The 26,767-nt window shown below is 45.7% G+C and overlaps 2 protein-coding genes across 5 annotated transcripts; both read right to left on the bottom strand.

The window, feature by feature from the left end:
* Nucleotides 1–3,314: 3,314 nt before the first annotated feature.
* On the bottom strand, nucleotides 3,315–17,986 carry rps6ka5 (ribosomal protein S6 kinase, polypeptide 5). 3 transcript variants are annotated; one of them, XM_049739828.1, is made up of 18 exons: nucleotides 17,650–17,986; nucleotides 15,391–15,462; nucleotides 15,080–15,298; nucleotides 14,897–15,012; nucleotides 14,715–14,816; nucleotides 14,328–14,411; nucleotides 14,128–14,231; nucleotides 13,887–14,037; nucleotides 13,527–13,688; nucleotides 12,341–12,466; nucleotides 12,096–12,229; nucleotides 11,921–12,014; nucleotides 9,655–9,825; nucleotides 9,353–9,544; nucleotides 8,791–8,950; nucleotides 8,488–8,651; nucleotides 7,910–8,252; nucleotides 3,315–7,077 (listed from the first exon to the last, which is right to left on the bottom strand). In XM_049739828.1, exons 1-17 carry the CDS (start codon nucleotides 17,717–17,719, stop codon nucleotides 7,947–7,949), a joined length of 2,427 nt encoding a protein of 808 aa, XP_049595785.1. In that variant the 5' UTR covers nucleotides 17,720–17,986; the 3' UTR covers nucleotides 3,315–7,077; nucleotides 7,910–7,946. The 3 variants fall into 3 exon arrangements, with proteins under 3 accessions (XP_049595785.1, XP_049595784.1, XP_049595786.1); XM_049739827.1 differs by having other exon boundaries at nucleotides 3,315–8,252; XM_049739829.1 differs by lacking the exons at nucleotides 14,328–14,411; nucleotides 14,715–14,816; nucleotides 14,897–15,012; ... (1 more) ...; nucleotides 15,391–15,462; nucleotides 17,650–17,986 and having other exon boundaries at nucleotides 3,315–8,252; nucleotides 13,887–14,002.
* Nucleotides 17,987–18,262: 276 nt separating this feature from the next.
* On the bottom strand, nucleotides 18,263–24,629 carry dpysl5a (dihydropyrimidinase like 5a). Of its 2 annotated transcripts, none has more exons than XM_049739831.1 (13): nucleotides 24,471–24,629; nucleotides 22,908–23,178; nucleotides 22,111–22,269; nucleotides 21,844–22,023; nucleotides 21,652–21,720; nucleotides 21,393–21,437; nucleotides 21,229–21,304; nucleotides 20,824–20,980; nucleotides 20,591–20,732; nucleotides 20,385–20,527; nucleotides 20,099–20,306; nucleotides 19,848–20,016; nucleotides 18,263–19,792 (listed from the first exon to the last, which is right to left on the bottom strand). In XM_049739831.1, exons 2-13 carry the CDS (start codon nucleotides 23,166–23,168, stop codon nucleotides 19,707–19,709), a joined length of 1,695 nt encoding a protein of 564 aa, XP_049595788.1. In that variant the 5' UTR covers nucleotides 23,169–23,178; nucleotides 24,471–24,629; the 3' UTR covers nucleotides 18,263–19,706. The 2 variants fall into 2 exon arrangements, with proteins under 2 accessions (XP_049595788.1, XP_049595789.1); XM_049739832.2 differs by lacking the exon at nucleotides 24,471–24,629 and adding an exon at nucleotides 24,247–24,402.
* Nucleotides 24,630–26,767: the final 2,138 nt, after the last annotated feature.

Below are 26,767 nucleotides of genomic sequence, written 5' to 3'. Positions count from 1 at the left end.
ATGAATGTGACCTGCAGATGAGCATTGCCAAGTTTTCAACATGGCGACCTGCGAGAAAAACAGGATGGACGGACGCACACTATGACTGATGGCAGACTCCAAACGAAGGCCAACAGAAACAGAGAGAGACAGAGAAAGAAATAAAAAGAAGGTAGAGTGTACTCGACAGACAAAAGCGTTGCGCCCTTGGTAACTTTCAATATCCACATTCTCCCTCTCACTACATTTTTTTTATTCAAATGGTTGAGGTCGTGACATTTTGGCAAGTTGTCAAAAGTGTCTCGGGCCCAGCGGGTCAAGCAGCACGCAACAAAGATGGAGGCGTCTGAGGGACGAGAGCTCAACCCGCCTCCCCGCCACCCCCCCACCCTAACCGCAATGAATGACCGGTGCGGACCTGCGCCTACACAATTGTGCCACCTTCTGGAATAAATGGGACCATCTCCATCAAGGCCGCGTCAATGGGAATTTCAAGTGGCTTAGCACAGAAAGCTCTGCTTTTGCTCTTTATGTCTGTTTTTTCTTTTGCAGAAATGTTTTGTACGTTCTTTTCAGCTTCGCTCTTCAGCCTGCGACAGAGATAGCAAGGCATTAGTTGTCAGTTCAGCCCTTCAACAAGGCATTTTACAAATACTGGATCTAGCCTAACCATAGTTTTAAATTCTAATTTGAAATCCTAACCTGAATTTGATTCAATACTTTGGAACCTTAGCCCTACTTTGAAACACCAATGCTAATTAAAAAATCTAATTAGAAACCTTATTTCTAGTTTGGCACCCTGACCCTAATTTGAGACCCTGGTTTGAAAACCTAACCTTAATTTAAAACCCCAATTAGAAACCTTGACCTTGATTTAAACCCTATGACACCCTAACCCTAGCTTGATACCATACTTGGAAAGTCCAAGTCTAAATTGAATACCTTATTTCAAAACCCTAATTCGAAACCCCAAACCTAGTTTGAAATTTTGATTTGAAGCCTCAGCCCTATTAAAGACCCTAATTTGAAAAACCAATCCCGAATTTTAAAATTTGAAATCCTAACACTAGTCTGATTCAATAATTTGAAAGCCTAGCCCTAATTGGATGGTCTTCTGAAAGAATACACGTCAGGACCAGGCGATGAAATGTGAGAAATGTGACGGCTGACAACGTTTGAACTTGAATACACATCAATTTCGTAACATTACATTTCCTTGTCATGCAAAGAAGCCTGCACTTTATTGGCCAGCTGTAAACCAGGCTGAAGGCCGCTCGCCATCCATTTCCATCCGTGCTCGGTGGAGAGCACTCGTAGGCAAACGACCTTCATTGTTTTTTTTGCCGATCGCTGGGGCGGCTGGAAAACAAAACTTGTTTCTGCCGCGCATTGAATGAGCCGCCGCCATCGTCTTTTTCCACTTTCGGCAATTGCATACGCGGGGGCTTTCAAGGACCGAGCAAGCAAGGCCAACTTGCGCGCTCTCACGCGACAATAGGCGATCTATTTAGCGACAGCCCACGCTCATTGTTTATTTATTTATTTATTTTATTTAGCTTTGAATCCATATGTTATTATTATGAGCATTACAAATGAGCGAGGGGAGTGGGGGCGCTTGGAGCTCTATGAGATCGTGTAATTTCATGTTCGGATTTCAAAGACGCGGTTACGGTTTTAAGACAACGTTGAGATTTCAAGGCCGTGTTTAGGGTGGGGTTTCAAGCAAAGACGGTTTCAGGGCAGTATTTGGGTTCCAAATTACGGTTTTAAAAAGCTATGAATGTTAGGTTTTGATGTAATGAGACCCTCTTCAGATGGCACGGGGAGGTGTTTCCATGCCAGTGGATTAGAATTTTAAATTAGGGTCCTAAACAAAGATTGGGGTTCTAATCAAGGGGTTTCAAGTTATGGTAGCGTCAGAACGAGTTTCAAATAACAGCTTTCGAATTAGAGTGCCAAATTAGTTTTCAACCAGGGTTTGGGTTTTCAAATTTGATCTCAAACCAGAGTTAGAGTTTTCAAAAGTTTCTCCCTCTACTCACTACCCATATAGATGTTTTTTCCCTCTTTTGAGATGAAAGCATAACATATGGACTTGTCATGGAGAGCATCTCGAGGGGAAAAAACACTTAGCTTGAGATGAAGTAGGCTGCTGAATAAAGTCACGATTAACCCAATGCATTAACCCGACCGGGCGGGCGTCCTCGTTACGCCACGCATGTGGCTGCCCGAGGTCTTTGCAGATCCATATCACTTTGGCTGCCAGGAAATACAATTAGATGGATGCGCGCACCTTCGACCCCCGCCGCCCTCCTTCGAAGACGTACTGTCATGGTAACCAGCTCTTTGCACAAAGCTGCATATATACCTTGATGTATATGTGTGGATTATTATTATAACATGGCGCACACTAAAGAAATAAGACCACAAAGAAGGATTTTTATATGGATTATTTTTTGATTAATATGAATTTCTGTAAGCTTTTTCATGTTTTTTGTGTGGATTTTTTTATGTGAATTTGTGATTTTTTTATGTGATTTTTTGAGAGTTTGATTTTGTTTTTGTTTTTTTTGTTACTTGAGCCTTGATTAGCTAAAACTCACAACAATCGATGATGATCATGTTTTGTTTGTCGAAGGGTCTGTTGGTGTCGCCAAGGCAACGACGGTCTGTGTGGGAAGTAGTCCAAACACAACAGAGTGGGCAACTGGCTCAAGGTGACCGAGATGGTGACCGAAACAAATGCTAGGCGGATGATGGGGACCGACTCTTCCTCCATGCTCATCCTTCATGTTTCACCCCTCTTCCTCGCCTTGGTCAAATTCCTGCACTCACTCTGCTGAGGATGCCCAGTTAATTAAGAAGACATTGTTGCCGCCCCTCTGGGTTTCCGTCCGTGTAAGGGGCCACCCAGGAGCCCAGCGCCATGGCCCACCCCCCTCCTCTTCCTCTAAAGACGCTTCATTGGTGGCCCCCAGGAATGCCAATCGCTTTGGGGTGAGTGAGAAGGGGAGTGTGTGTCTGGGTGGGGGGGTGGGGGCCCACGTTGGATGCTAGGGGGGGGGCAATACCAGTCAGAAATTGGAGGGGCAACAAAAGGAAACGCTTAACTCCTGTGGAGCAGCAAGCACTTCAGTGTTGTCTTCGGGAGACCCCCACTCCATCAGATCAACATCACCAATAATTTTTAGCATTTTCTATCTCTTAAAATGGGGATGATCATACTTCTCGCACACCATGTTTGTAGCATGAACACAATTGAGAACCCACGTGTACATAAGATGGATTTAATTGCTGTGAAAATAACCATATAAACGACGAATAGTACAAGTTGGTAAACACAAAGAAAGATTTTATTGTGACATGACAAATGGTTCCCGGGGACCTTAAAGGTCTAAAATAAATATAAATATCTCACAATGGTCAGGGAAGAAGACTACAACTGCAGACAACCAACCGATCAGTCAACAATTATTACAGTAGTTTTCTCATTTTCAGTATTTTTTCTTTTGTTTCAAACTAAGAACAAAGAAAGTAGCTTGAAGAGGATGTTTTGGACTTAAGCTTGACATCCTTCCGCGTGTGCTTTGCTGCTATCTGGCGGCCGCTAACTATAACAACACGCCTGGGTACTTTATTATTTTTTTGAAGCAGGTTTTGTACCCAAATGAAAACACAACAAAACAAATAAAGCAAATGAGCAAATAAACATACAATTAGGTTCTTGAGAAGAAAAAGACATCCGATGTACTTCCTCCTGTTAGGCTAAAGGCCTCAAATGATTCACAGTGGATGACAAGTTCGGTAAAGAAAGATGCAAAATCTCTTTGAGGAGATTCTCCTTGATGCAAATCAAGACAAACGTAACGGATAACAGATTAAAAACAAAAGTCGTCCGAGTGCAAAATGTCGCATCTCAAAGGGATTTACTGCTACAGTACGGTTTTTTTTTTTCCTCAGGACATGTGGGAAGGGAACAACCAAAAAGGAAAACGGAGCAGCTGAATAGTTGCTTCCCAAGGGAATGTAGTAAGATTTTGTGCCTAAGTAGAGTAGTTTTTTGGGGGGGATACTTCAAAAGCCATTTTTACAGTGTCATTAAAATATGTCAATGAAGTACAGTGGAACCTTGTGATGATATTTGTGGGATATTTCTGAATTACTTTCTCAAACTTGTTTTAACATCAGACAATTACATATTTTATCTACTTTTTGGCAATGAAGGGTCCATTTCGTGTTTTTGCATTTTATACAGTTTTTCAAATTCTCAATTTTCATCTTAAAAAATATAGTTATGATTAAATTTAAAAGTACAAAAAGTGATGATAATCAAAGAACAAGAAATGGACCCATATGAAAAAAAATCCACAAGCATGAACTGTGCAGCAGTTAGGTGTAAAAGTGTTAAAACCATTATAAATGTCACTTTAACATATGTCTTATAAATTGAAAAAATAATGTAGTAATCCGAATTACGGAAAGGAAAAAAAAGTATCCACCAGGTTTTCCAGTATGCAATGTTCAGTTTCCAACTAAATTTTCTGGTGTAGATACAACTGCAGGTGTCATTTATAGATAGGACCCCCCCCTAATCCTAACCCTAAAGCCCCCCCTTTACAAAACGCCAGTACGAAGCCGAGCCGCCACATGCTGGCGGGTGCCCTACTTGCGGCGGTGAGTAAAATGTTTGTGATTTGCACGGCGTCTAAAATGTCGAAAAAAAATCTAAACAGCGCACTGCGTAGTTAGAACAAATAACTCAGTCAAGGATTGAAGTCTGTCCGCTCAATTGTAGGTGAAAAGTGTCTCCTCACATTTCAATTGGGTTGTGGTGAAAACAATAAATCTTTCCTTAAAACTATTGTATTTAAGATATTAACGGAATAGTTTTATCGTGCATCAAATCTCATTTTAGAAATGGAGATACAAATGGTATCTCAACTTTGGGGTATCGTTGCAGCCGTACACTCACGAGAATTCCTCAACCTCGAAAATGTATGTTTGAAATACCCGTGTGGAACAAAGGTCGTGAAGCTCATTCAGGCTACTTCAAGGGCTAAATCAAAGGAGCGGGGTTTAAAGGTGGGAGGGGGGGGGCGGCGGATATTGTAAACGAGCTTGTGGACCCGCTCTTTCTGGAGACGCGCTTTTGGAAGATGGAAAGGAGGCTCGTGATTTGGCGCACATCAGCTAATAGTGGCTGGCTCCCACAGGGAGCCCGCGTTTCAATGTAGGACACTCTTCCTCTTTGCTCCACTTGAGCTATTAATACATACAAACAAAAGAAGAAGGCTTGGTGGATTGGGGCGGGGGGGGAGGGCACTAAATTGAAGGACAGCTTTGTAGTTGCTGCTGCTCCAAGGTTACCACGAATCCCACTTTTTGCGTTCCCATTGTGGACGACGGATGTGGTGCACTTTGGTTGCAGACGCGCTTAAAAGATCGGCGAGGACACCCCCCCAAAAAAGACATAAAAAGGGCGGGGGGTGCATAGTTTAAAGAAACGAGAGAACAGATTGGCGCAGTGGGACAAAACAAACAGCGGTTTTGCATAATTCGCACGAGAGGAGAGATTGCGGAGGAGCTTCCTCGAGGTTATTATCAGCGGTACTATTGCGCTTTGGTTTTGCGGCTAAGTGCATCCGAACATTAGACAGGGAGAAGCGACTCCCACTTAAGAGAAGCATAACGGGGCGAGATCACGCATGTCCACCGAACACAAGCGGCCACAAAACGGACACGAGGGCTGGAAACGGTTGGCATGCGCAAACACTTGATGTGATGTCACGGCGCTAATCGAGAAGCCGCTGTCGTAGCAGGTGTGCTTCGAGTGGCTTGCAATTGATGGTCCTAAAATGCTACTGCACGGAATTTCGGTACAGTTGTGTTGAGTAAACGTTTTCATGAGCTTGAATCTAACTAATCAAGTTGGCCTCAAAGCCACATTGTGATAAATGTGGCCGACTTGGCAAAAACGTCTTGGGTTTAGCAGATATGCTATGGGAAGTCGTGTGGCATTGTGCGGCATTGCGTCGCGTCATGTCACGTCGCGTACAGTCACCAAATCACACCACTGCATACAAACTGGATCAGAGTGTGAAACTGAAAAATCCATAAACATTTTCGGACCACTAGAATCTCTTGAGGCAGGGAGATATTTTTTTTCACCAGTCAGTCCTTATGTTGCGCTAACTAAAGCTGTCAGTCCTTGCGTTGAGCTAACTAAGGTTGGCAACAATAGCAATATCAACTTTCACATCTATGTAACTTGTGTAAAATAGCTGATTTTGTAAACGCACATGATTTTTTTTTATTTTTCAGTACGTGACTGTTGCTTCGTGGAGGTACTTCGCTCATGCTCACATAACATGCTACATTTTTAAGATTTCTGAGGAAAAAATAAATAAATAAACAACACCTACTGATCTGCAGTTTGAAAATGTAATTGCTATTTTTTGGCACATTTATTTTATAAATCAGCACAAAAAGGAAGTTAACGGACGATTTGAGCCGCCTGCTTTGGGACTTTTAGCACACATCTGCTGCTATGAGATCGTGTGGCCTAGCAACATTTTTTGTACAGAGCCCCAGATGTGACTTGGAATTTAGTTCCCTAGTATTTTTGTTGTGCGAATGTTAAACCTAATTCGTGGCCACAGTTTACTGAATCATGTCTTGTCTGGTGCTCCGTAGTTTTGTAGCGAATGGACAAATATAGCGTTCCGTTCAGTTGATTTTAAGTGCAGCGTTTGGAATGCAGCCACACTGATGCTAACTTAACTGACAAGAGTTAGCGTTGATGCTCTCTATAAAAAAGGGATCCTCCATTGACTACAAACTACTTTTTGGAAAAGGGTCTTTCCCAGCTTAGATGCTGTACACAAAATAGTTTTCTTTTAAAAGATTCACCGTATTCGCACGTTCCCTCGTCCGAGTCGTAAATAAGTTAACAGGACATCTCATCATGAATAATCTGCCGTACAAATGGAGTATAAATACCGTTCCCCACGTGACTCGCCCAAGACGACAGAAGTGGACCCACGATGCGGCCGAGCGCCGGCATTTCCTCTCTCGTGGCTCGGACTTTTCCCTTTGGACCTGGTGGGGGGACAGGGACCGGCACGTTAGACGGGGATGGCGGGGCTTACAAGATGGAAATGTCAGGAGCTGGGACAGGAGGGCAGCCCTTGTGTTTTTTCGTCTTTTTTTTTTTTTTCACCGTGCCAGCTCCACTCCTTTATTGACACAGTGCGTGTGTTTATGTCAGTACATTTGTTTCTGTATGTCTGTTTTTATGTTCATGTGTCTGTGGTGTTACTTTTTTTTTGCGTGTGAGTGTGAGAGAAAGTGTGAGACAGTGTGAGTGCGAGAGAGTGAGAAAGTGTGAGAGAAATAGTGAGTGTGACAGAAAGTGTGAGAGAAAGAATGAGACAGAGTGAGTGTGAGTGAGGAAGTATGAGCGACAGTATGACTGAATGTGTGAGAGAGAGAGAGTGAGAGTGGGCGAGGAGTGTGAGAGTGTGAGTGAGAGAAAGAGAATGAGAGAGAGAGAGAACAAGAGTGTGAATGAGAGAGAGAGAGAGCGGGTGGGTGAGAGCGCGAGTGAGAGAGCGTGAGTGAGAGAGCGTGATGAGTGAGAGAGTGTGAGAGCGAGAGTGTGAGTGAGAGAGAGTGTGTGTGTGTAGGTGTGAGCATGTGTGCGTGTGTATGTCGGTGTGTGTGTGTCGATGTGTGTGTGTGTGTGTGTGTGTGTGTGTGTGTGTGTGTGTGTGCGCGCGTGCGCGTGTGCGTGTGCGTGTGTGTGTGTGTGTGTGTGTGTGTGTGTGTGTGTGTGTGTGGGAGGTTGGGCCCGGGGTCAAGAGCAGGACGAGCTATTGCTAGAGGAGGTTTGCTTGATATTGAGGTTGCCGCTCCTTGCTTGCATGCTTACCATGCAAAGAAAAAAAAAAAAGGAGAAAAGATAGTCATCACTTCCCGTCGGAAAAGTGAAAGGCGGGAGGCTGCTCTTTCTGCTGCCCCAGGTCCGTTCCAGTGGGTGTGCCCACCGGAGTGGTGCCCGGCGTGCCCTCGGCGGGCCGGTGGCTGCCGTCGCCCCCCTCGGCATAGTTCTTCTCCTGCGACTGTGACGAAGAAGATGAAGAGTGGCTGCTCTCGCCAGAGCTGCTGCGCGTCTCAGTGCTGGTGCTGGTCTTCTTCATCTTGCGCCGCTTCGCCAACGGCGCTTTGTCCACCGTCTGCAGGCGAAAGCCTTCCCGCTTGCATTTATTGAACGCCTGCCAAGCAAAAAAGGCTTCAGAGCATTTGGAACATTTTAATAAATTGATGTTTATTTTTCTAAAAGCAATGGTCAGAATTAGGGCCCGACCGATATAGATATTTTGAGGCAATTGGCATTACCAATTAATTGGCTGTTTATTTTGGTCAATGTCTGAAGGGCCATAATCAACCGATTTAATCGGCTGGCGGATTAATCAGTCATCTCCTTATAAAAATGTGTATTTATCTTACGTTAAAGGTAGCTTTGACGTAGGTGTGGACTGAGGCGGTGGATGAGCCCAGGATGTCCGGGGTCATGAGCGGGTTGGAAGACAGCTGGCTGTCGTCCTGGAGCCAAGCATTGTAGCGGAGGCCGCACATCTTGATCCGCTTGCTCGGGTCCACGGTCAGCAGCTCTGCAGGACCGCTGACAGTTACTTGCCAGTTTTCCACGTTTGGTCATGTGACATTCAGAAGCAGGGCCACGATTGGGCAACTGTGATGTCATTTTTAGTCGACAGCAAGTGGAAGAACTTTGCTCTGGTCTGCTCTCACCTTGGATGAGATCTTTGGCCTGCTGCGACACATTTCTCCAGGCTTCGCTCTCAAAGGAGAAGTCTCCCTGTTTGATTTTCTTCATGATCTCCTCGGCGCTGGTGTGGGTCAGACTCTGCTCCTGACACTGGAAAGGCACCTGGCCGGACAGCATTGTATACTGCCAACGACATCAGAAAAAATGCATACAATGTTAAGTTTCATCAATGCAATTTTATTTTTAATGGATGCTCCGGTTTGCTGAGCGTGGTCTGAAATAGCCGCAAGCCGAAGCTGAGCTGCATATGCAGCAAAGGATGCGTCCTGCTATCCTCGTGTGAGCTCCCCTCCATTCGCCTCCAGATGAGTGAGCTTTTCTGTTGTTGAGAGTTTTGATAATCATCGTTTCTGAAATGATTTCATTTCTTTACTTTGCTTTTAAATGTCATAAATTATTTTGCCCTTCAACGTTGTATTTTGTCTTTAAATGCTGTTTTGACACTATGTGAAGCACACTGTGGGATACAATTTGACAAAATGGGACTTAAAGAGACATGGATAGAATGGGCCATAGCGGACTCACCAGAATGACGCCCAGACTCCACAGGTCACACGACTCGTCGTAGCCGTCATACTTGAGTATCTCGGGCGCGGCGTACTGCAAGGTGAAGCAGGGCGTCTTGAGCAGTTGATTGTCCGGCGGCTTGAGGCGAGCGAAGCCAAAGTCGATGATTTTGATCTCGGAGCTCTCGCTCTCATCAGTGAACAGCAGATTCTATGGAACGGTTCCACCCACACACACACACACACACACACACGGGGTCATTTGTCTTTTCCTACTTGTTATAAAAACACCAAGTCTCATACGCCGAGCATGCTGACTACCTCCGGTTTCAGATCCCGGTGCACCACGCCGACGTCGTGCATGTGGCTGACGGCGGACACCAGCTTGCGCATGATGCGACTGGCCTCTGTCTCGCTGAAGTGTCGCTTCCGCCGGATGCGCTCCAGCAACTCCCCTCCGCCGAGCAGCTCCAGGACCAGATATGTGTGCAGCTGCACCAAAAACAAAACAACCCCACCCCCCAAAATAAGTTAATTCTGAACACATAATTTCCTTCTCCCCAAAAGATTTTCTTTTTTTTTTTTTTCTTTTTTTTTATAGCCACTGTTTGTGTTGAAAATTGTCGCTATAACTACAAACCGGATTCGGTTGAAGTTGGGAAATTGTGTAAAATGTAAATAAAAACAAAATACAACGATTTGAAAATCCTTCTCAACCCATATTCAATTGAATACACTACAAAGACAACATATTTAATGTTCAAACTGATAAACTTAATTGTTTTTTGCTAAATAATAATTAACTTAGAATTTCATGGCTGCAACACGTCCAGTAGAAGTTGGGAAAGGTGGCATAAAATACTGAGAAAGCTGAGAAAAGCTCATCAAACACCTATTTGGAACATCCCACATGTGATCTGGCGAATTGGGAATAGGTGGGTACCATGATTGGGTATAAAAGGAGCCTCTCCAAACATGCTCAGTCATTCACAAGCAAGAATGGGGCAAGGTTCACCACTTTGCGTGAGAAAATAGTTGAACAGTTTAAGAACAACATTTCTCAAAGCAAAATTGCAAGGAATTTAGGGATTTCAACATCTACGGTCCATAATATCATTAAAAGGTTCAGAGAATCTGGTGAAATCACTGCACGTAAGCGCCACGGCCGGAAACCAAGACTGAATGACCGTGACCTTTGATCCCTCAGACGGCACTGCCTTAAAAACCGACATGAGTGTGTGAAGGATATCACCAAATGGGCTTAGGAAAACTTCAGAAAACCACTGTCAGTAAATACAGTTCGTCACTACATCAGTAAGTCAGTAAGTGCGGGTTAAAACTCTACCATGCAAAGCAAAATCCGTTTATGAACAACATCCAGAAACGCCGCCGGGTTCTCTGGGCCCGAGCTCATGTAAAATAGACTGATGCACAATGGTCAAGTGTTTTGTGGTCTGATGAGTCCACTTTTCAAATTGTTTTTGGAAACACTGGACGTCGTGTCCTCCGGACCAAAGAGGAAGCGGACCATCCGGACTGTTATCAACGCAAAGTTCAAAAGCCAGCATCTGTGATGGTATGGGGGTGCATTAGTTCCCATGGCATGGGTGACTTACATTTCTGTGAAGGCAACATAAATGCTGAAAAGTACATACAGATTTTGGAGCAACATATGCTGCCATCCAAGTGACGTCATTTTCATGGACATCGCTGCTTATTTCAGCAAGATAATGCCAAGCCGCATTCTGCATGTGTTACAACAGCGTGACTTCGAAGTAAAAGAGTCCAGGTTCTCCCCTGACCCGGTTGCAGTCCAGACCTGTTTCCCATTGAAAATGTGTGGCGCATTATGAAGCGTAAAATACGACAGGGAAGACCCCGGACTGTTGAACAACTGAAGCGGTTCATCAAGTAAGAATGGGAAAGAATTCCTCATGAGAAGCTAAGAGAATTGGTCTCCTCTCTTCCAAAACGTTTATTGAGTGTTATTAAAAGGAAAGGTCATGTAACAAAGTGGTAAACATGCCCTTTCCCAACTTCTACTGCATGTGAAATTCTAAGTTAATTATTATTTGAAAAATAAAATAAAGTTCAGAGTTTGAGCATTAAATACATTGTCTTTGTAATGTATTCAATTGAATATAGGTTGAAAAGGATTTTCAAATCATTGTACTTTGTTTTTATGTACATTTTACACAATTTCCCAACTTCAACCGAATCCGGTTTGTAATCGGAAAGCAGTCATTTGTATTTTAAAGTGGTGATGTATTCTGTACTTGGAGGTCATGGCATTTCTGGTGAAATGTTTCCACATTTATTTTTAAGCCTCGTATTCATCTCACTGGATTCACGCAAGTGTGTCAAAAACAAGAAGCTAATTTGAGCGTTTTTTTGTCTAGCTGCTCTTTGGGGCACAATTAGTGAGTGTATCTAGGTCTGATTTTTTTTTTTTTTTTTTTTTTTTTAGGCCATAACAGCATCTGTCGGGCTTTCAGCCTCTTGGTTAAGTAGGCCCCTTCACACAAATTAATGAGGGTATGAGCAACACGAGCAGAATTTCCAAGTGCAGAAAGAGCGAGTCGGGCACCTGATCATGGTAAATTTCGTGCAACTTCACAATGTTTGGGTGGCCGTCGCAGAGCTTCAGAGCCGCCATCTCCCGCTGAGTCTGTGCCTCCATCCTAGAAGGAAAAGGCAAACGAGAGGTGAAGCAACCACATTTAATTGTCAGAACGATTTTTTAATTTTCCTGAATTTCTTACCGCTTGCTGACGATCTTGACGGCATATTTCTGCCCCGTTTTCTTGTGCGTGCAGCGTCTGCAGATGGAGAAGCTCCCCTCACCCAGAGCGCTGTCCTTAAGGTCCATCTCGTAGTTCGTGTAGAAAGGCGAGTCCTGCCGGGAGACAAAGCCAAGACAATTTCAAGAGAGAAAAATACAATGTCCACAAAATTTAATGTTGTATTTTTTACAACTCTTAGTCATTTGTTGTTATTCCATCCCTACCTTCATCATAGCGCTGCGGGCCACTGCAACTGACCCGGGCCGCTCGGAGCCGCTGCACAGCTGGATGGGGTCGTCCATCACCGCGTTCCTCTTGAACAGGATGGAGGGGGCCATGAAGGAGTAGCCCTAAAAAACAAAAAAAACGCACAAATGTGAGAAGGTTGATGGTATTAATGGTAAGTATTTTTCCAGACAACGTTTTGCTATGTTTGCATCTTTACACTGTATGTTCCAGCCAGTGACATGTTGACATTTCTGGTCTAATAATCACACCAATTCTGCACGGAAATTGTCCAGCTGTTCCTTTCTTGGGTCTTGTTGCTGTACCACTGCTTATTGTGAACAGACGATCGCTTCCAACTGCGGGAATTCCGGAGCCCCAAGCACTGGCATTAATATGAGTCGCGCGCACACACACACACATACATACATACACACATACACACGCACGCACACGCGCACACACGCGCACAAGCACAGACACACACACACACGCGCAGCTGTGGCGCACACGAGCGAGCTGCAGCCAGGGATGGACGGAAGGACGGCTGTGTAAATGAATGCGATGCCCCAAATTGGAAGCTTGAAAATGTGATTGCTGTCAAAATTACAGCATGCCGCTCTTAATGCAATTTTAATTCTGTTTTGTTCATGGTTGGTTGGGGTGAGGGGGGGGGCACATGGTAAGACCCCTCCCCAAACAGGCGGAGAGCGCAAAACGCGTGCAATCAAAGACGGGAGGCGTGACCGCGGCAGACCCGTCGACGCTCCACGAGTGTCACCTTTTATTCCACCAGAGAAGCCGAGCTAATGCGTCTATTGATGGCGCCCCAGCTCGAGCACCCAGAAGGCAATCGAGAGTTGAAATTCCAACACCCGCACATCAGCTGGCGGCGGGGGAGTTGGGGGCCCGTCTTATGCTTCAAAGCCAAGCCATCAAAAATAGTCATTGGCATCTGCGGCTTCAATGGGGCAGACGTCGTGCGGCTGCAATTACGCCGATGAAAGGCTCATTGAGGCAGCGTGAAAGGCGACGGGCGCACACACACACGCGTGTTGACTTACAGCAATCTTTTGAGGACACTGATGTTTATTGGTTAACTTGCTGTCTTGATGAATGGGCTAACTCTAAACTCATGATACAAAAAAAGCACCACAAACTGCTCAATTGTGTTTGGTGTCCCACCTGGAAGATGCGGTCACAGTTCTGCGGAAGAGCAGCGGGCGAGTAGGTGGGTTCCATCTCCGTGAATTCCTCCGCAAAGTTGCTAACGTCCAGCTCGTCCCGGATGACCGGTTTGAACGGGGCGGGCACCTTTTTGCCCGCCAGGTCCTCCCAGTTGATTTTCTGGCCGGAAGAAAAACGTAGCAGTTCTGTGTAAGAGACTTAATCTGTGGATATCGTGATGCGTTTTCACAACTATTGGCTGAAAAATACACCCAAGATTATCCGCATATCTATATTGTTGATTTCACTTTTTGCAGGGGTTCAACCTGTTGCATTGACAATCCCATTTAAATTTGGATGAATGATCCCAGCCCGGACCTGGTAAAACGGATGCTTCTTGACATTCTCCATCCCATTTGGACCTGAGCCGAGCCTCTTCTCTGGGTCTTTAGTGAGCAGCCGCTGGATGATATCTTTGGCCAGCGGCACCATATCTTTGGGGAAAGGAGGATCTTTTTTTAGAATCCTCCTGGGGCAGACGGAGCCAGACACATGTTTCAGTGCACAATACACGCACACGACCGATGAAACAAAAGTCAGACGATAAATAAATGCGCACCTGGCGATGTCCGTGTGAGAGTTCTCGTCGCCGTCGACGGTGAAGGGTGAGCCGCCGGTCAGAAGCTCATACATCAAAACACCCAGACTCCACCAGTCCACCGCCTGCGAGGACACACGCACACATATTTGACGCAAGTGCTCTTGGCATGTGTGAGCATCAGTTAGCATAAATCATAGGCGTAAAAGTGACAAAGTCACCTTGTCATGTCCGGACTCGCCTCCTTCCACAATCTCGGGAGCCATGTACTCGATAGTTCCGCACACGGAAAACGCTCGATCCACCTGTTTCATTGGAAACAAACTGAATTTTACCTTTGCGAACAGCTGTTATTGCTCAGATTATTCAAGCTACATTATTTCATTTTGGTTTTTTTGTGTTTATTTTATTATGTACTATATTGTACATGTTAAAACATTTTATAAAATAAATAACAGTATATTGAACAAATGTATTACACTGATTATAATCAGTCGAGGACGAAAATAAAGACAAAATATTTTTTTCATGTCTCAGCTGGAGTGAATTTGATCGACAAAGTTCACTCCGGTTCAGACTGTAACGAGAACCATGGGTGGGAGACAAACCTGGTCAAACTCTTTACTGAGGCCAAAGTCTGTAAGGACGATGTGACCGTTTGAATCCAGCAAAATGTTTTCCAGCTTCAAGTCGCGGTACACAATCCCGAGCTGCAGTAGGAAGAGGCTTTAAGCGATGGCCACATACACGGCAGCACGGCAGCAGAGCGCAAGCGAGCGAGCGGCGTCACCTTGTGGAGGTGCTCCAGTGCCAGCACGATCTCGCCGCTGTACAGCGCCACTTCCTGCTCCTTGAATCGCACTCGCTGCACCAAATGTGTGAAGAGTTCGCCGCCATTGACGTAATCTGCACAAGACGAGAACAGCTCGAATTTTGGCAACCGTGGACAAAGGGGGCGAGTGCGTGGGCTCACCGAGGATGAGGTGCAGCTTGGTGTCGGTCTGGAAGGCGTAGTGGAGTGTGACCAGGTAAGGCGACTGGCGGATGTGCTCCAGCACCTGACGCTCGCTGCGCGTGTGCTCCGCCGTCTTGGCCTTTTGCACGATGGTAGCCTTCTTCAGGACTTTCATGGCGTACAGCTTGCCTGTGTTGTGGCCACTCACCTTCCTCACCAGAAACACTTTGCCGTACGCTGGCGGAGGAGCAGTTGGAAAAAGGACAGGGGGACACAGCTTCAGCAGGCACACACACAAATCAGCTTCACCACCAGCAACGAGGACTTACCTCCGGTGCCGAGCACCTTCAGCAGCTCAAAGTTTTCTATTCCTACCCGCTCCAGGTGGCCTGTCAGGTTGGCTGTGAGGGACAGTGACACACAAACCAAATAAATATGATATTGCTGTTACATGTACATCATGGTGAAAAGTATTTTTGGGAGAACTCGCTTTTATATAGTAGCCATTTTTAGGTCAAGTGGAAAAATTTGTGACATTTCCAAAATGAGTCACAATGACCCACATTTCAGAAATGATCGTTTTGGCATGATCGAAAAGAGAATGATCGCAGCTCTCTGACAATATGTCATTCGTTACATCATTATTACTCATTACATTATTTCCAAAGATAGCAGTCACACCTGTGTGTCTGTTATTCCACTCAATTGAACAACTATAGACCAATCAGAGGTCAGTATTTTGGGATCAACAGCTGCTATTCTACAGTTTGAGGGGATTGTTTACGGAAATTCCTGCGGATAAAAATGTAAAGGGCATGGTGAAGATCACGAGCAATACATTCCAAAAGTATCGTAGCTTGAAATGAATGAGTGGCTAACAAAAAGCAGCAGCACACGCACTGACAGCAGCCCTTTGGGCGTCTTCAGGGTTTGTTGACCTGCAAAAATATGCCCAATGTTAAAAAGGGGGGGAGAACATGTTACATAAATAGCGGGCTTGTTCTTCACACCCACTGGAAATATACACGAGAGGAGGAGGACGCCACATTAAACAGGAGGAGGGTCATTAGCGTCCATCTTTGAGGTCTTGAGCACGATGTCGACGCACAGCCGGATGATCGCGCTCAGTGTACGTGGAAATGAATGTCTCTCACACCCGAGAGCAACTCAAGCGCCTGCAACTAGACATGACAAGGCTGGGAGGCCGTTCACCGACAAACGGCGTCTCCCCCCCCCCGCCGACTACTGGGTCAGGAGTGTGCGTTGCATAACGGCGTTGTCGTGCTCACTCCGCTGAGGCCAAGTTTGATCTCCGTGTTTATTAATAGAGCCACGGCGGAGGTGCACGACCGAACACAACTTGCCGACTGCTCCTCAAAACTACGGCCGATCGATTTTTTTTAGGCTAATGCTGATTCCAATATTTGGCAGGCTAAAATTCTGATAACCGATGATGAATTAAATATCTATCTATATATGTACATAAAATGGAAAATAAGAGCAATATTTTGCCAATTTTAAACGAGCTAATATTAGCTGATCTGTTAATCTTTCACTATGATGCTCTTCATCGTGGTTATTGAAAAAAGAAATTCTGTAAGATAAGAAAATGTAAATCGTTGGCTGATAGCCTATCGTTCTTCTTCTATGGCATCATTGATTAGCGATTGGAAAAGAAGCCCAAAGGCGTATTACTGCCACCAAATGATATTTGTTTTTATTTCACTGTAAGGAAACCAACGTGAATTGATGGTGGCCAGGTATCGTGATGTTTACTGCCGCCACTTAGTGGTATAGGTCTAAATTCACTCCTATGCCAAATGTTTTGCCGTACCTCAAAAAATACCCAAATGGTGTGTAACTAAAAAAAAAAAAAAAAAAAACGTAAGTAAGAGAACCCCTGAGGGAGGGAGATACAGAATCTGCTTTAAGGAACTCTTTCTCTAACACCCAATAGGCGAATCCGCCAGTGCCGAACCGTGAGTAGGCGGGGGTCCCCAGCATATATTAAAACATATACTACATTTATTTTTTTCACGTTTTTAAATACCAATTCTCCATGTTTCGTGTGCTCAAGGCAACTAAACTAATTCACGAAATATTCTGAGATTTTTAATAAGGTAAATTATTCTGTACATAAACGTTTTTAAGCTAGGCTCGTTAGCTTGGCTACGCTTTGACAGCTCGCCTGGATTTTGAGCCGCGTGACCGACCGACTGCTTAGTTTTGACGTGACTTCGCAGAGACAAGTGGGCGGGGAAGCTAATAACACGGTTAGACTTATTGCGACGAGAGTGTACGGTTTATTCTGGTCCAATGGCACGTCAAGTACCTGGGAAGCTCCTATAATTGTTGTTGCCGTGGTGGGCCAAGTTAGCTTTGTTTATTAGCCATAGCACCGGAGTGACTTGACTTGGTTAGGTAACATTAGTCACCGACAGACAGCGCAGTTAGTAGAGAACCAGTCGCTCCACTAACCCCTGCTAAAAAAGCTCGTTATAAGTGTCTCGAACGAATAGGACGACTCCCCTTTGACAAATGCACGGCATCCCAGCGAAACTATGCGCGTGTTCCCGCAGCTCTCTCACCGTTCTTGAGCTCGTGTTTCACCGTAAAAAGGTCGCTCTCTCTGGACGATCCCTCCTTCGGGGATGGCATTGTGATGATTTTTTTGGGCTCCAGTTCAGCTCAGCTCGGTGGTTCCCAGCTAGGCTGCGAGGCTCGATTGGCCGAAAAGCAAAAAATAAAAATAAATTAAAAAATTAATCCTTGATTCGAACTTAAAGGTTTTATCATACACGCCACCGACATCTTTACGTGCCCGTACGGTGACAAATATGCGGGCAGAACGTTACCACTTGGTCTGCCAACATGAAGCCAGCTCAGCCAGCCAGTCAGCCCGTGGAATCACTACTTTGCCTCTACCTTCGCAACCAGGCAGCCCCTTGCCTCTCATTGGTGTTGCTACGTGAGATCCCACTCTTTGATTGGTTGTTCGAACGCTGACGAAATGCAATTCCCGCCTCTCTTAAATTGCTGCTGCTCTAATAGCGCTAGGGGGTGTTATAACCCCATCAGAAATGTATCGCCCAGTTAAGCCTCCAGCATTTTAGTATTTTGATGAGCTGCCATAGCCACCTAAACAAACTAAACAACAAAAAATAATATCAGTGAGCATGCCAATTAATAAAGACGCGGCAGTTCAAGCAGACATTGCACCGTCATTTATTTTCACTGGAATGATGTGAGGGACGATGCGAGAAAGGAAGAAACATAACCATACATAGTGACCACAATGTTTAGCACCAATGTTTTACTTTGGGGTTTTTTTTTCCACAAACCTCTGGGTCTAAGAATGAAAACATTTTACCCCCCAAAAAATAAAGACTACGTCAATGTATTGTATCATAAGAATAACGTTCTGAAAGTCCTATATGGTACTCAACATAACAAATCAAGGACTACGTAAGACAAATATTCACAAAGTAAAATGACAAACATATACCTGAAGATAACAATAAAAAAAAAAAGTATCAGTGCGTTTCAGTTTGTGAACCCTCCTTGAAGGAGCGGGCAGCATTTGAGTGGCCTTCAGGACATGTCTGCGTTTCAAAGCTCACTGCTTTCAATCAGCGGATCTTTCACAGTGCTACGATAATAAATACATCATGAGATGTGCAGTCTAGAATATTTCAGCCAGTACAAAACAATGCGAGTGTGAGGAAAAAAGGCAATTTAGGTGAGCCTTTTTTTTTTTTTTTTTTTTGCATTTTGTGGAAGATGCAGATCACGGCAAAAAACGCAGACCACTGTTGGTGCTTAGCGCGTTTTCTTTAATAGTGACGGTCGCTTGAAAACAGAACCTATTTCGTGTTTCTTGCTAAATGGATGGCAGAAATGTGAAAAAGAAATTCAAATTATTTTCTTTCAACCTTACACCTTCTTGACATACCGCAAAAACCAGTGAATAACACTCACTCGAGTATATTACGCCCCCAAAATTTTATAAGTAATCAAAGCAGCATGAAGCCTCGTTTGGACATCAAATCGGATGTACAGTGTGCCCTCATTTATCATGAGGGCACACTGCACAGCGGTAGCTTGACTTGGGAGTTGACATCATTTCAATGCGCAAATATCGCAATATAAAAAAAAAACACAAATAAATTTCAAATTGCACCATGTTTTCCTTCAGCTGCGGCGAAACGCGTACAATACGTCGCCCATGTTACGGTCTCAACTTTTGCCACGTCATTCACCACGGCTCACAATACAAAATGAAAAAGCTAAAATCACGCCGGCTATAAAGGCGGACGCCCCACAAGTGCAAAACATTGAATTTTTTACAGTGAGAAAAGACTCACGATTTCTCGTGACGTCACGTTTCTTTTCAAGTAGTAACCTAAGAAGCAAGATTCCCTAACACTCGCTTGATGAAATTTTGTTTCTTTGGGTGAAATCGCCATATTTTGCGACCGCCGTTCAAATTGGGCTTCAGTTCTTTAGAAACCGGGCTCGGTTAACAAGAAATAAAACATTTAAAAGATGACCGCCTTTACCCACAATTATTCTAAGCAAAACCTTATCTCGCTCGGACGGACATTTCCCCCAGAATATCGTCCTTTCCGTCGGGTGTTTTCAGAATCTACCAGATCCCACTGGACCTCCCGCCGGGTGGCGCCAGAATCCTGGCCGAAGATCTTTTGGGGATCTTGTCATCGATCTGGGCACCTGGGAAAGCAGTTTTGTCAGTTTTGTCAGACTTGAGTGTGATGTCAAGCCCTACCGGAGAGGCTGAAGCTGGACTCCTGGAGGTCCCTGACACCGCCGTGACGGGTGCAGGGGCGTGTCGGAGTGTCTAGGTCCGAGGTCATCACGTCCCTCTTTCCGGCGTTTGCCACGGCCACCACATCTCCCGTGTATGGTTCGCGCTCCACTCGCTTGGCCGCCTGGCACTGGTACATCAACCGACACACACAAAAACGTCAAAGGAACTGGCAGTTAAGTTCTGAGCAAAAGCAGCTTCCCCTCTGGTACCTTTTCTCGCTGAACCATCTTCTTGTAAAGATAGTCTGGGAAAGTCCTCAGAGGGCAGAACTTTCCGGAACCCTCGGCACACGTGAACATGCCGTTCTCGTAGACCAGCCGGCCTCGGCTGATGGTGACCAAGGGTACGCCGTGACAGCGAAGACCTTCATAAAGGTTCATGTCGCCGCCCTGCATCTGGTTTTCCACCGAAATGATCCTGCAAGACGGGCATTAAGTGGTTCGGTAGAATAAAAGCTGCGCCGGTCGATGAGTGGAGACGGATCGGGTTTCATACTTGGAGCCTTCGGGATCCCAGACCACCACGTCGGCATCTGCTCCCGGAATGATCCTTCCTTTTCTGGGATAAAGGTTGTAGATCTTGGCCGCGTTGGAGCTCGTGACGGCAACGAAGCGATTCTCGTCAATCTTGCCTCCGATCTGTAACCAATCCAGAAGACTTCAGCCGACGGAACAGACTTTGGTTCCCCGCTACACACGTACCACGCCTTTCTCCCAGATCACGCTCATGCGGTCCTGAACGCCCGGCACCCCGTGGGGGATCTTTGTGAAGTCATCCTTCCCCATGGCTTTCTGCTTAGTGGTGAAGGGACGGTGGTCAGACCCGATGACACTCAGAGTGTCACTGAGAGGAGACAAGATCAGGGCAGCATTAAGGAAGGTCTCAAACCACAATCAAGAACCTCCATTTTGAGCCAATTGTTGGTACGGCTAACCTTCCCAGCAAGCTCATGAGGTAATTAGGTGTGCTGGGCTCCAGACGCAGGGGCGGCAGGGTCACATGCCCCGCGGCGTAGGCCCAGTCCTGGTGGTAGTACTGGGCACCATTGAGCACAGCGTGGGCGGTGGTGGTCTCGCCATAGACCACCCTCCCTGTTGTGCACAGCACAGTGCCACACTTGTACATGCCTCCTCAAGGGTTTGTTTTCATCTCTGGTGGGACTCGAGTACACTAATTTTGTCTTAAAGGACTTCACAGGCCCACAATTGGGAAGTTGAGACAATATTTGAAATTTTCACAATTTTGAAGCCATATATTAAGTACTCTTTTTTTTTTTTTTTATCATTCAAATCTGGAAAGACTGCTTTCATTACATTCAGAACATCTGCAATGGCGTCACCTTGCATTTTGGCCGTGGCCACCACGTCTCCCGCTGCCATGCTGGACACGTTAACCAAATAGATCGGACAGCGGGCCTAACGGGGGAAAATAAAATAAACCAGATGAATGATTTTTTTTTTTTTTGTGGGATTGTTGTTTTCTTGCTTGCTTGCTTTCCCTCACCCTGTTGGCGATGGTGATGGCCCTGTGGGTCGCCTCCGCCTCCAACTGTGAAAATACAAGATGAGGTCATGCCTTACAATTAGCACGTCCAGTCTGAGTGTATTTATTATTCAAGCGACGTCACCACTAAAGGCACATTTCCACCCGGCATTACGATTCAGTTTGTCACGGTCCAGTTGAAGAGTGACACGGGAGTGGTTTGGTGCATTGGTGTCATAGGTATATAATGATCCGGACTTTGGTCATGTGATGGTCTTACCTCTTCAGGCCTGCTGATCTCAATGCCCTCTGGACCACTGATGCCCAGCTCCAAGGCTTCCTTCGCACCCTGGTGTGGGAACAAGGCTTGCAATTACAACACGAGAACCAAATGCAATTTGATTTCAAAATCCATATTCCAGCCCCATCATATCAAATAAATAAAAAGGTTGAAGCGAAAGTGGTCCCAGACCTCAGCCACAAGCTCCCCGTTCTCCGCGTGCACTCGGGCGATGGCACCGATGTCCTTACAGTGCTGCAGGGCCTGGAAGAGCTCGTTGTCCTTCAACATGTACATGTCCTTATAGGCCATGAACATCTGGAAGGAATTCACGCCCTTTTCCCTCACCAGCTTCTCCATCTCGGCACGCACCTGCAGGGACAAGTCCAAAGTTGCCGACATGCTGAGACCTGTGTCTTTGTGAACCTGTGCCTGGAAGGAGAGAAGATGTTGCACTACCTTGAGACCCCACCAAGTGACTCCCACGTGCAACGCGTAGTCGCAGCAGGTTTTGGCGTCGGCCGAGCTGCGGCACTGCTCAAAGGCCTCCAGCAAAGACTCGTTCTTGTCTGGCAGGACATGCGCTATCACCATGGTGGTACCTCCAGCTAAGGCTGCCTAGGAAAAAAAAAAAAGTATCCAATCCCGCTACTTGAGGGCCATTGTCCTGCATGTTTACAATTCCAGAGGCTTCGCAAACTTTTTCTCCCAAGTGTCTACGTTTTAGAAAGTGATTTTGTCTACGACAGCATCTGTCAACTCCAGAGTGGAGGATTGTGTCTCGGGTCTGGATATTTATAGCACTGGTGGTGGTGGCAGCTCTGAAGGCCATTGTCTCTGCCTGAGCACAATGGTGCGTGTGTGAAAAGGCCTCAGGGCGGAATTCGCAGCGAGCTCCACGGTAGCCATGGAAACGGGCCAGCGTTTGCCTCCAGGAGCAAGTTAGGAGGGGCGGAGGAAGACAGGCTTGGCAAAGCTCGACAAGAGAGGCAGCGTCTGCTGGCCGACTAAAGTCATGGGAGTGCCTCCAGTCATGGCTCGCTGGGTTATTCTGTCTGGATGGCTCCAGTCCAGTCAAGTCCATCACGCGATGGAATGTGCCAGACCATTTTAGCAATCCGATGACTTCAATGCAGCTGTTACTCACAACTAGTAGAAACTCATAACGAGAACTGGAAAGGGTTAGGGTTTCAGGTCAAGATTTCCTCGACCTGTAAAAAGATTCCAAAATTCCATCCCGTGGAGTTGCGGCTTACCTTGGTGCCGCTGTAAAAGTCGTCGGCCGTGGCAGCGTTCATGAAGGTCTCCTCTAGGTGCACGCTGGTGTCGATACCACCGGGCATCACCAGTTTCCCGGAGGCATCCACCACCTTGGCCCCGCCAGGGATCATCAGCTCCTTGCCCACCTGCTGGATGACGCCATTCTCGATGTAGACATCGGCCTCCTGTGTGCAGTCGTCGTTCACCACTTTGCCGCCCTTGATCAGGATCCGCACTGTGGTCGCGCTGGTCGTCATGGCTTTCGCTCTGCGGGGCAGACCCGGAATCATTTTGCGAGGGAAGGCTGACTAAAATCCAGTCGAATTTGATGCCTAAGTATCACTATGTCACGATGTCGCAAGGACTTCACGAGCGAAATGCTGGGCTGAGACTGAGCTGGGTTTGTGGAGCGGGTGGCCGTTCGTGTCAGTCGCCGCCTGTGAACTGACGGCCCGACTGGACACTGACGTGACCTCAAACTGATGTAACAAAAAGTCTATTTTCCCCGGCCTTGAATGCTACAATGTCTATTTAAGTGACATGGGGAAAAAAAATATCTTAGTTTTCTCCCTCCTGCCATGCAGTGTAGAAAGTAAGCAGTACAATACAGGAAAGAATTTGGCTGTGTGAGTTTTTGATTTGCCGCTAAAAATGGATGACGGGCCACAATTGGCCTTTAGGCCCTATTTTGGGCACACCTGCTGTATTTCTTTCCATTAAATGCAACAAAAAGTTCCCCTTTTTATGTAGTTCCAAAGTTGCACCTAGATTAATGAATGGACTATCTTTCTTTCTATCCCTCAAAAAGCAGACAACGCCCACCGTCTTAAAACAGCCTTGCTCATCCACAATAACATCAAAAATAGTCCCAAATGTCAGTACGTTTTTCTAAACACAGCTTGAAAATGTGCATCTAATAGCATGACTGGCATTCTTTGCCCCTGTGTCCTGACCGATAACGCCCATGTGTAATGGCGTGCGTCCTTTTTGCGTATGCGGGTGCGGCAGGTTGATGGCATCCCTGCCTTGATGATGACAACACGAGGGTCGTATTATGAACTAAAATAGCCATAAATCAAAAGAATAATCATACATAATGAAAACGTGCCAACGAGGTGCCTAATTGTAGTAAAATGTGATTTTTTAAAAAGGCATTTCCAAACGTGCTCGTACATTTATTTGTTTACTTTGCGCGTTTGGCGAAGCGTATTGTTCAGTTTACTAATGTGGTTGCAATGATAACAAAGAAACCCATGTCCGTCAGACAGCTTTTCATAGCCGACCCAGAAACGCCTAACACCCCCCCCCCCCCCCCCCACACCCCCTTCCACCCACCTGCTCCTCTTCCTCCCTCCTCCTCTTAATACGGCCTCTGCTGCCTAAACATCCATTAAACTGCTTTCGTAGTAACAAAAACAAGCCTAGAGGTAGTAGTTGTGTAGCCGTGCTGCCTCTCCCGGGGGTTTTAAATCAAATCCCCACTCCAGCCCCTCCTCCCTCTTGTGGGAGGCTCCGCATCTACCGGGTGCACCCAAAGAAAGGTAACCGCCCTTGCATACCTGATGTCCGAGTGTGCAGCTGCAGCAAGTCCGCTCGGCTCCTTCGATACACACACACAATGCGACACTAGCCCAGGAGACAAACACACACTTAGGGTAGATGGATGCCTTCCCCGGCCGGTGCAGGACCACCCGGCTTACGCTAAGCTGGCGTTCGCGCGGCACGCTGAAAGTCGTTTCCTGTATTGGCTTTCAAAACAAAGCACAGAAGACTCGATTTACTCTGTGTATGGCAGGGGTCTCAAACGCCAGTCCTCGGGGGCCGCATTCCTACATGTTTTCCAAGTTTCCCTCGTTAAACACACCTGATTCAAATGATCAGTTCATCCTCACGTTCTGCAGGAGCCTGATAATTTAATCAGGTGTGTTTAACGGGGGAAACTTGGAAAACATGTAGGAATGCGGCCCCCCCAAGGACTGAAGTTTGAGACCCCTGGTGTATGGCGACAAAAACGGAAGAAAAAAAAAACTAAACCAAAGAATACTTCAATTTTTGCTTCGAAATTGTCAACATATATACACTGTAACACAACACGTTAATGTGGATGAGAATAGAAACGCAATATCACAAACGTTTCTTTTATACTATTGTTTCCTTTAATGCTTCTGGTTTTGTTTGCCCAAATTTGATAGCTTTACTTTCAGCACAGATGGTCGCCCGAGCAACCAATTACAGGCGACAAGAGGCGCGGCCAACAGCGGAAATCACCAATCACAGTCATTATAAATAGATAGCACGTTCAGTGTTGCGTCTTACGTCGAAGTCACTGCCATATTGAATGAGTTTGAATGAATTTTGCTGGTACCGTATTTGAATTTAAACTTTTATTGGTTAATTGGTTAATTTTGTGGCTAATCTCCAAAATTCCGTTTTCTAACCCGTACATGACATTAACAAAATGGAAACTTTATCCATCCATCCATCCATTTTCTGAACCGCTTAGTCCCCACGGGGGTCGCGGGCGTGCTGGAGCCTATCCCAGCCGTCATCGGGCAGTAGGCGGGGGACACCCTGAACTGGTTGCCAGCCAATCGCAGGGCACACAGAGACAGACAACCAATCGCACTCACACTCACACCTAGGGACAATTTGGAGTCTTCAATCGGCCTACCAAGCATGTTTTTGGAATGTGGGAGGAAACCGGAGTGCCCGGAGAAAACCCACGCGGGCCCGGGGAGAACATGCAAACTCCACACAGGGAGGGCCGGAGGTGGAATCGAACCCGCACCCTCCTAACTGTGAGGCGGACGTGCTACCCAGTGCGCCACCGAAACTTTAGTATTGAAAAATAATTGATTTTCAAATTAATGACTAATATACTAAGCTTCACGGTTTAAAGTTTGTAAATGTGTACAATGAGTCACAAACAAGATGCTTTTTTTTTCCACAAAAAAAAAACCAATGCATTTATTCAAGTGTTCTCCAGCACAATTACATACGGAGTCTTTAACTTCTCTCTGGACACTTAACATAACTTGTGTGCGTGAAGGTTTGAGTGCTACATTTTCGGTCAACTGAAATCCGAAGAACATGGGCTATAAACAACAGTGACGCTTTTAGAAAAGAAGTCGCGTGGACTGCAGCGCCGCGTCTTGACCAGTGTTGTGGAAAAACAGTTCAAAAACAGACATGGAAAACTTCACCAATCGGAAGGTCGGGGGAAAAAACAAGCGCATTAATACATCACGCTACAGGTTTTTTTTCTTCCTCACAACTGTCCCACAGATAAGCACCGACTACAGCAATCCCTTAAAGTCTAAAACAACGTAAGAAAACTTCTTCGGTTTTTTTTTTTCTTCCCATTAAAACAGATTCTTAGATGCCGTGAATTGAGTAGTAGTTGAAAAGTCCCAACATTTGCTGCGTTAAAAAATCTTAAAAACACACCGCCGGTGAAGGGCTGTGCAATGACGTCACAAAACTGCGAGACATACGGGAATCGTGCGTGGCAAAAGGCAACAACCGATGAGGAATAGGCATCCAACTAAACCTGGAATTTCACTTAATAGGTCCACAAATTCTCTACGACATTTCTATTTATGCCAGTGACATATAGTGACAGGCAGAACAATGACATGCTCTTCCCCTGGAGGGCAGAAGGTACAATTAACCTGTTGTAATTTGTGTTCAACTAAATGAGTCTGTCTATATTTGGCACTCAGTAATTGTGACCACAATTTATCTATTAGTCATAGTAACATTATTTCAGTACATATAGTTTCTATAACATTTTCATAGGAAGTGAGATTTTCCTCATGTAAAATATGCGCCGTTGCTGAATAAAAGTTGGGAAACA

This window comes from Syngnathus scovelli, chromosome 14 (genome assembly GCF_024217435.2).
Source record: "Syngnathus scovelli strain Florida chromosome 14, RoL_Ssco_1.2, whole genome shotgun sequence".
NCBI classification, from domain to species: Eukaryota; Metazoa; Chordata; class Actinopteri; order Syngnathiformes; family Syngnathidae; genus Syngnathus; species Syngnathus scovelli.
Note: the sequence above shows the minus strand (reverse complement) of the source record. Positions and strands in the feature narration are given on the sequence as shown.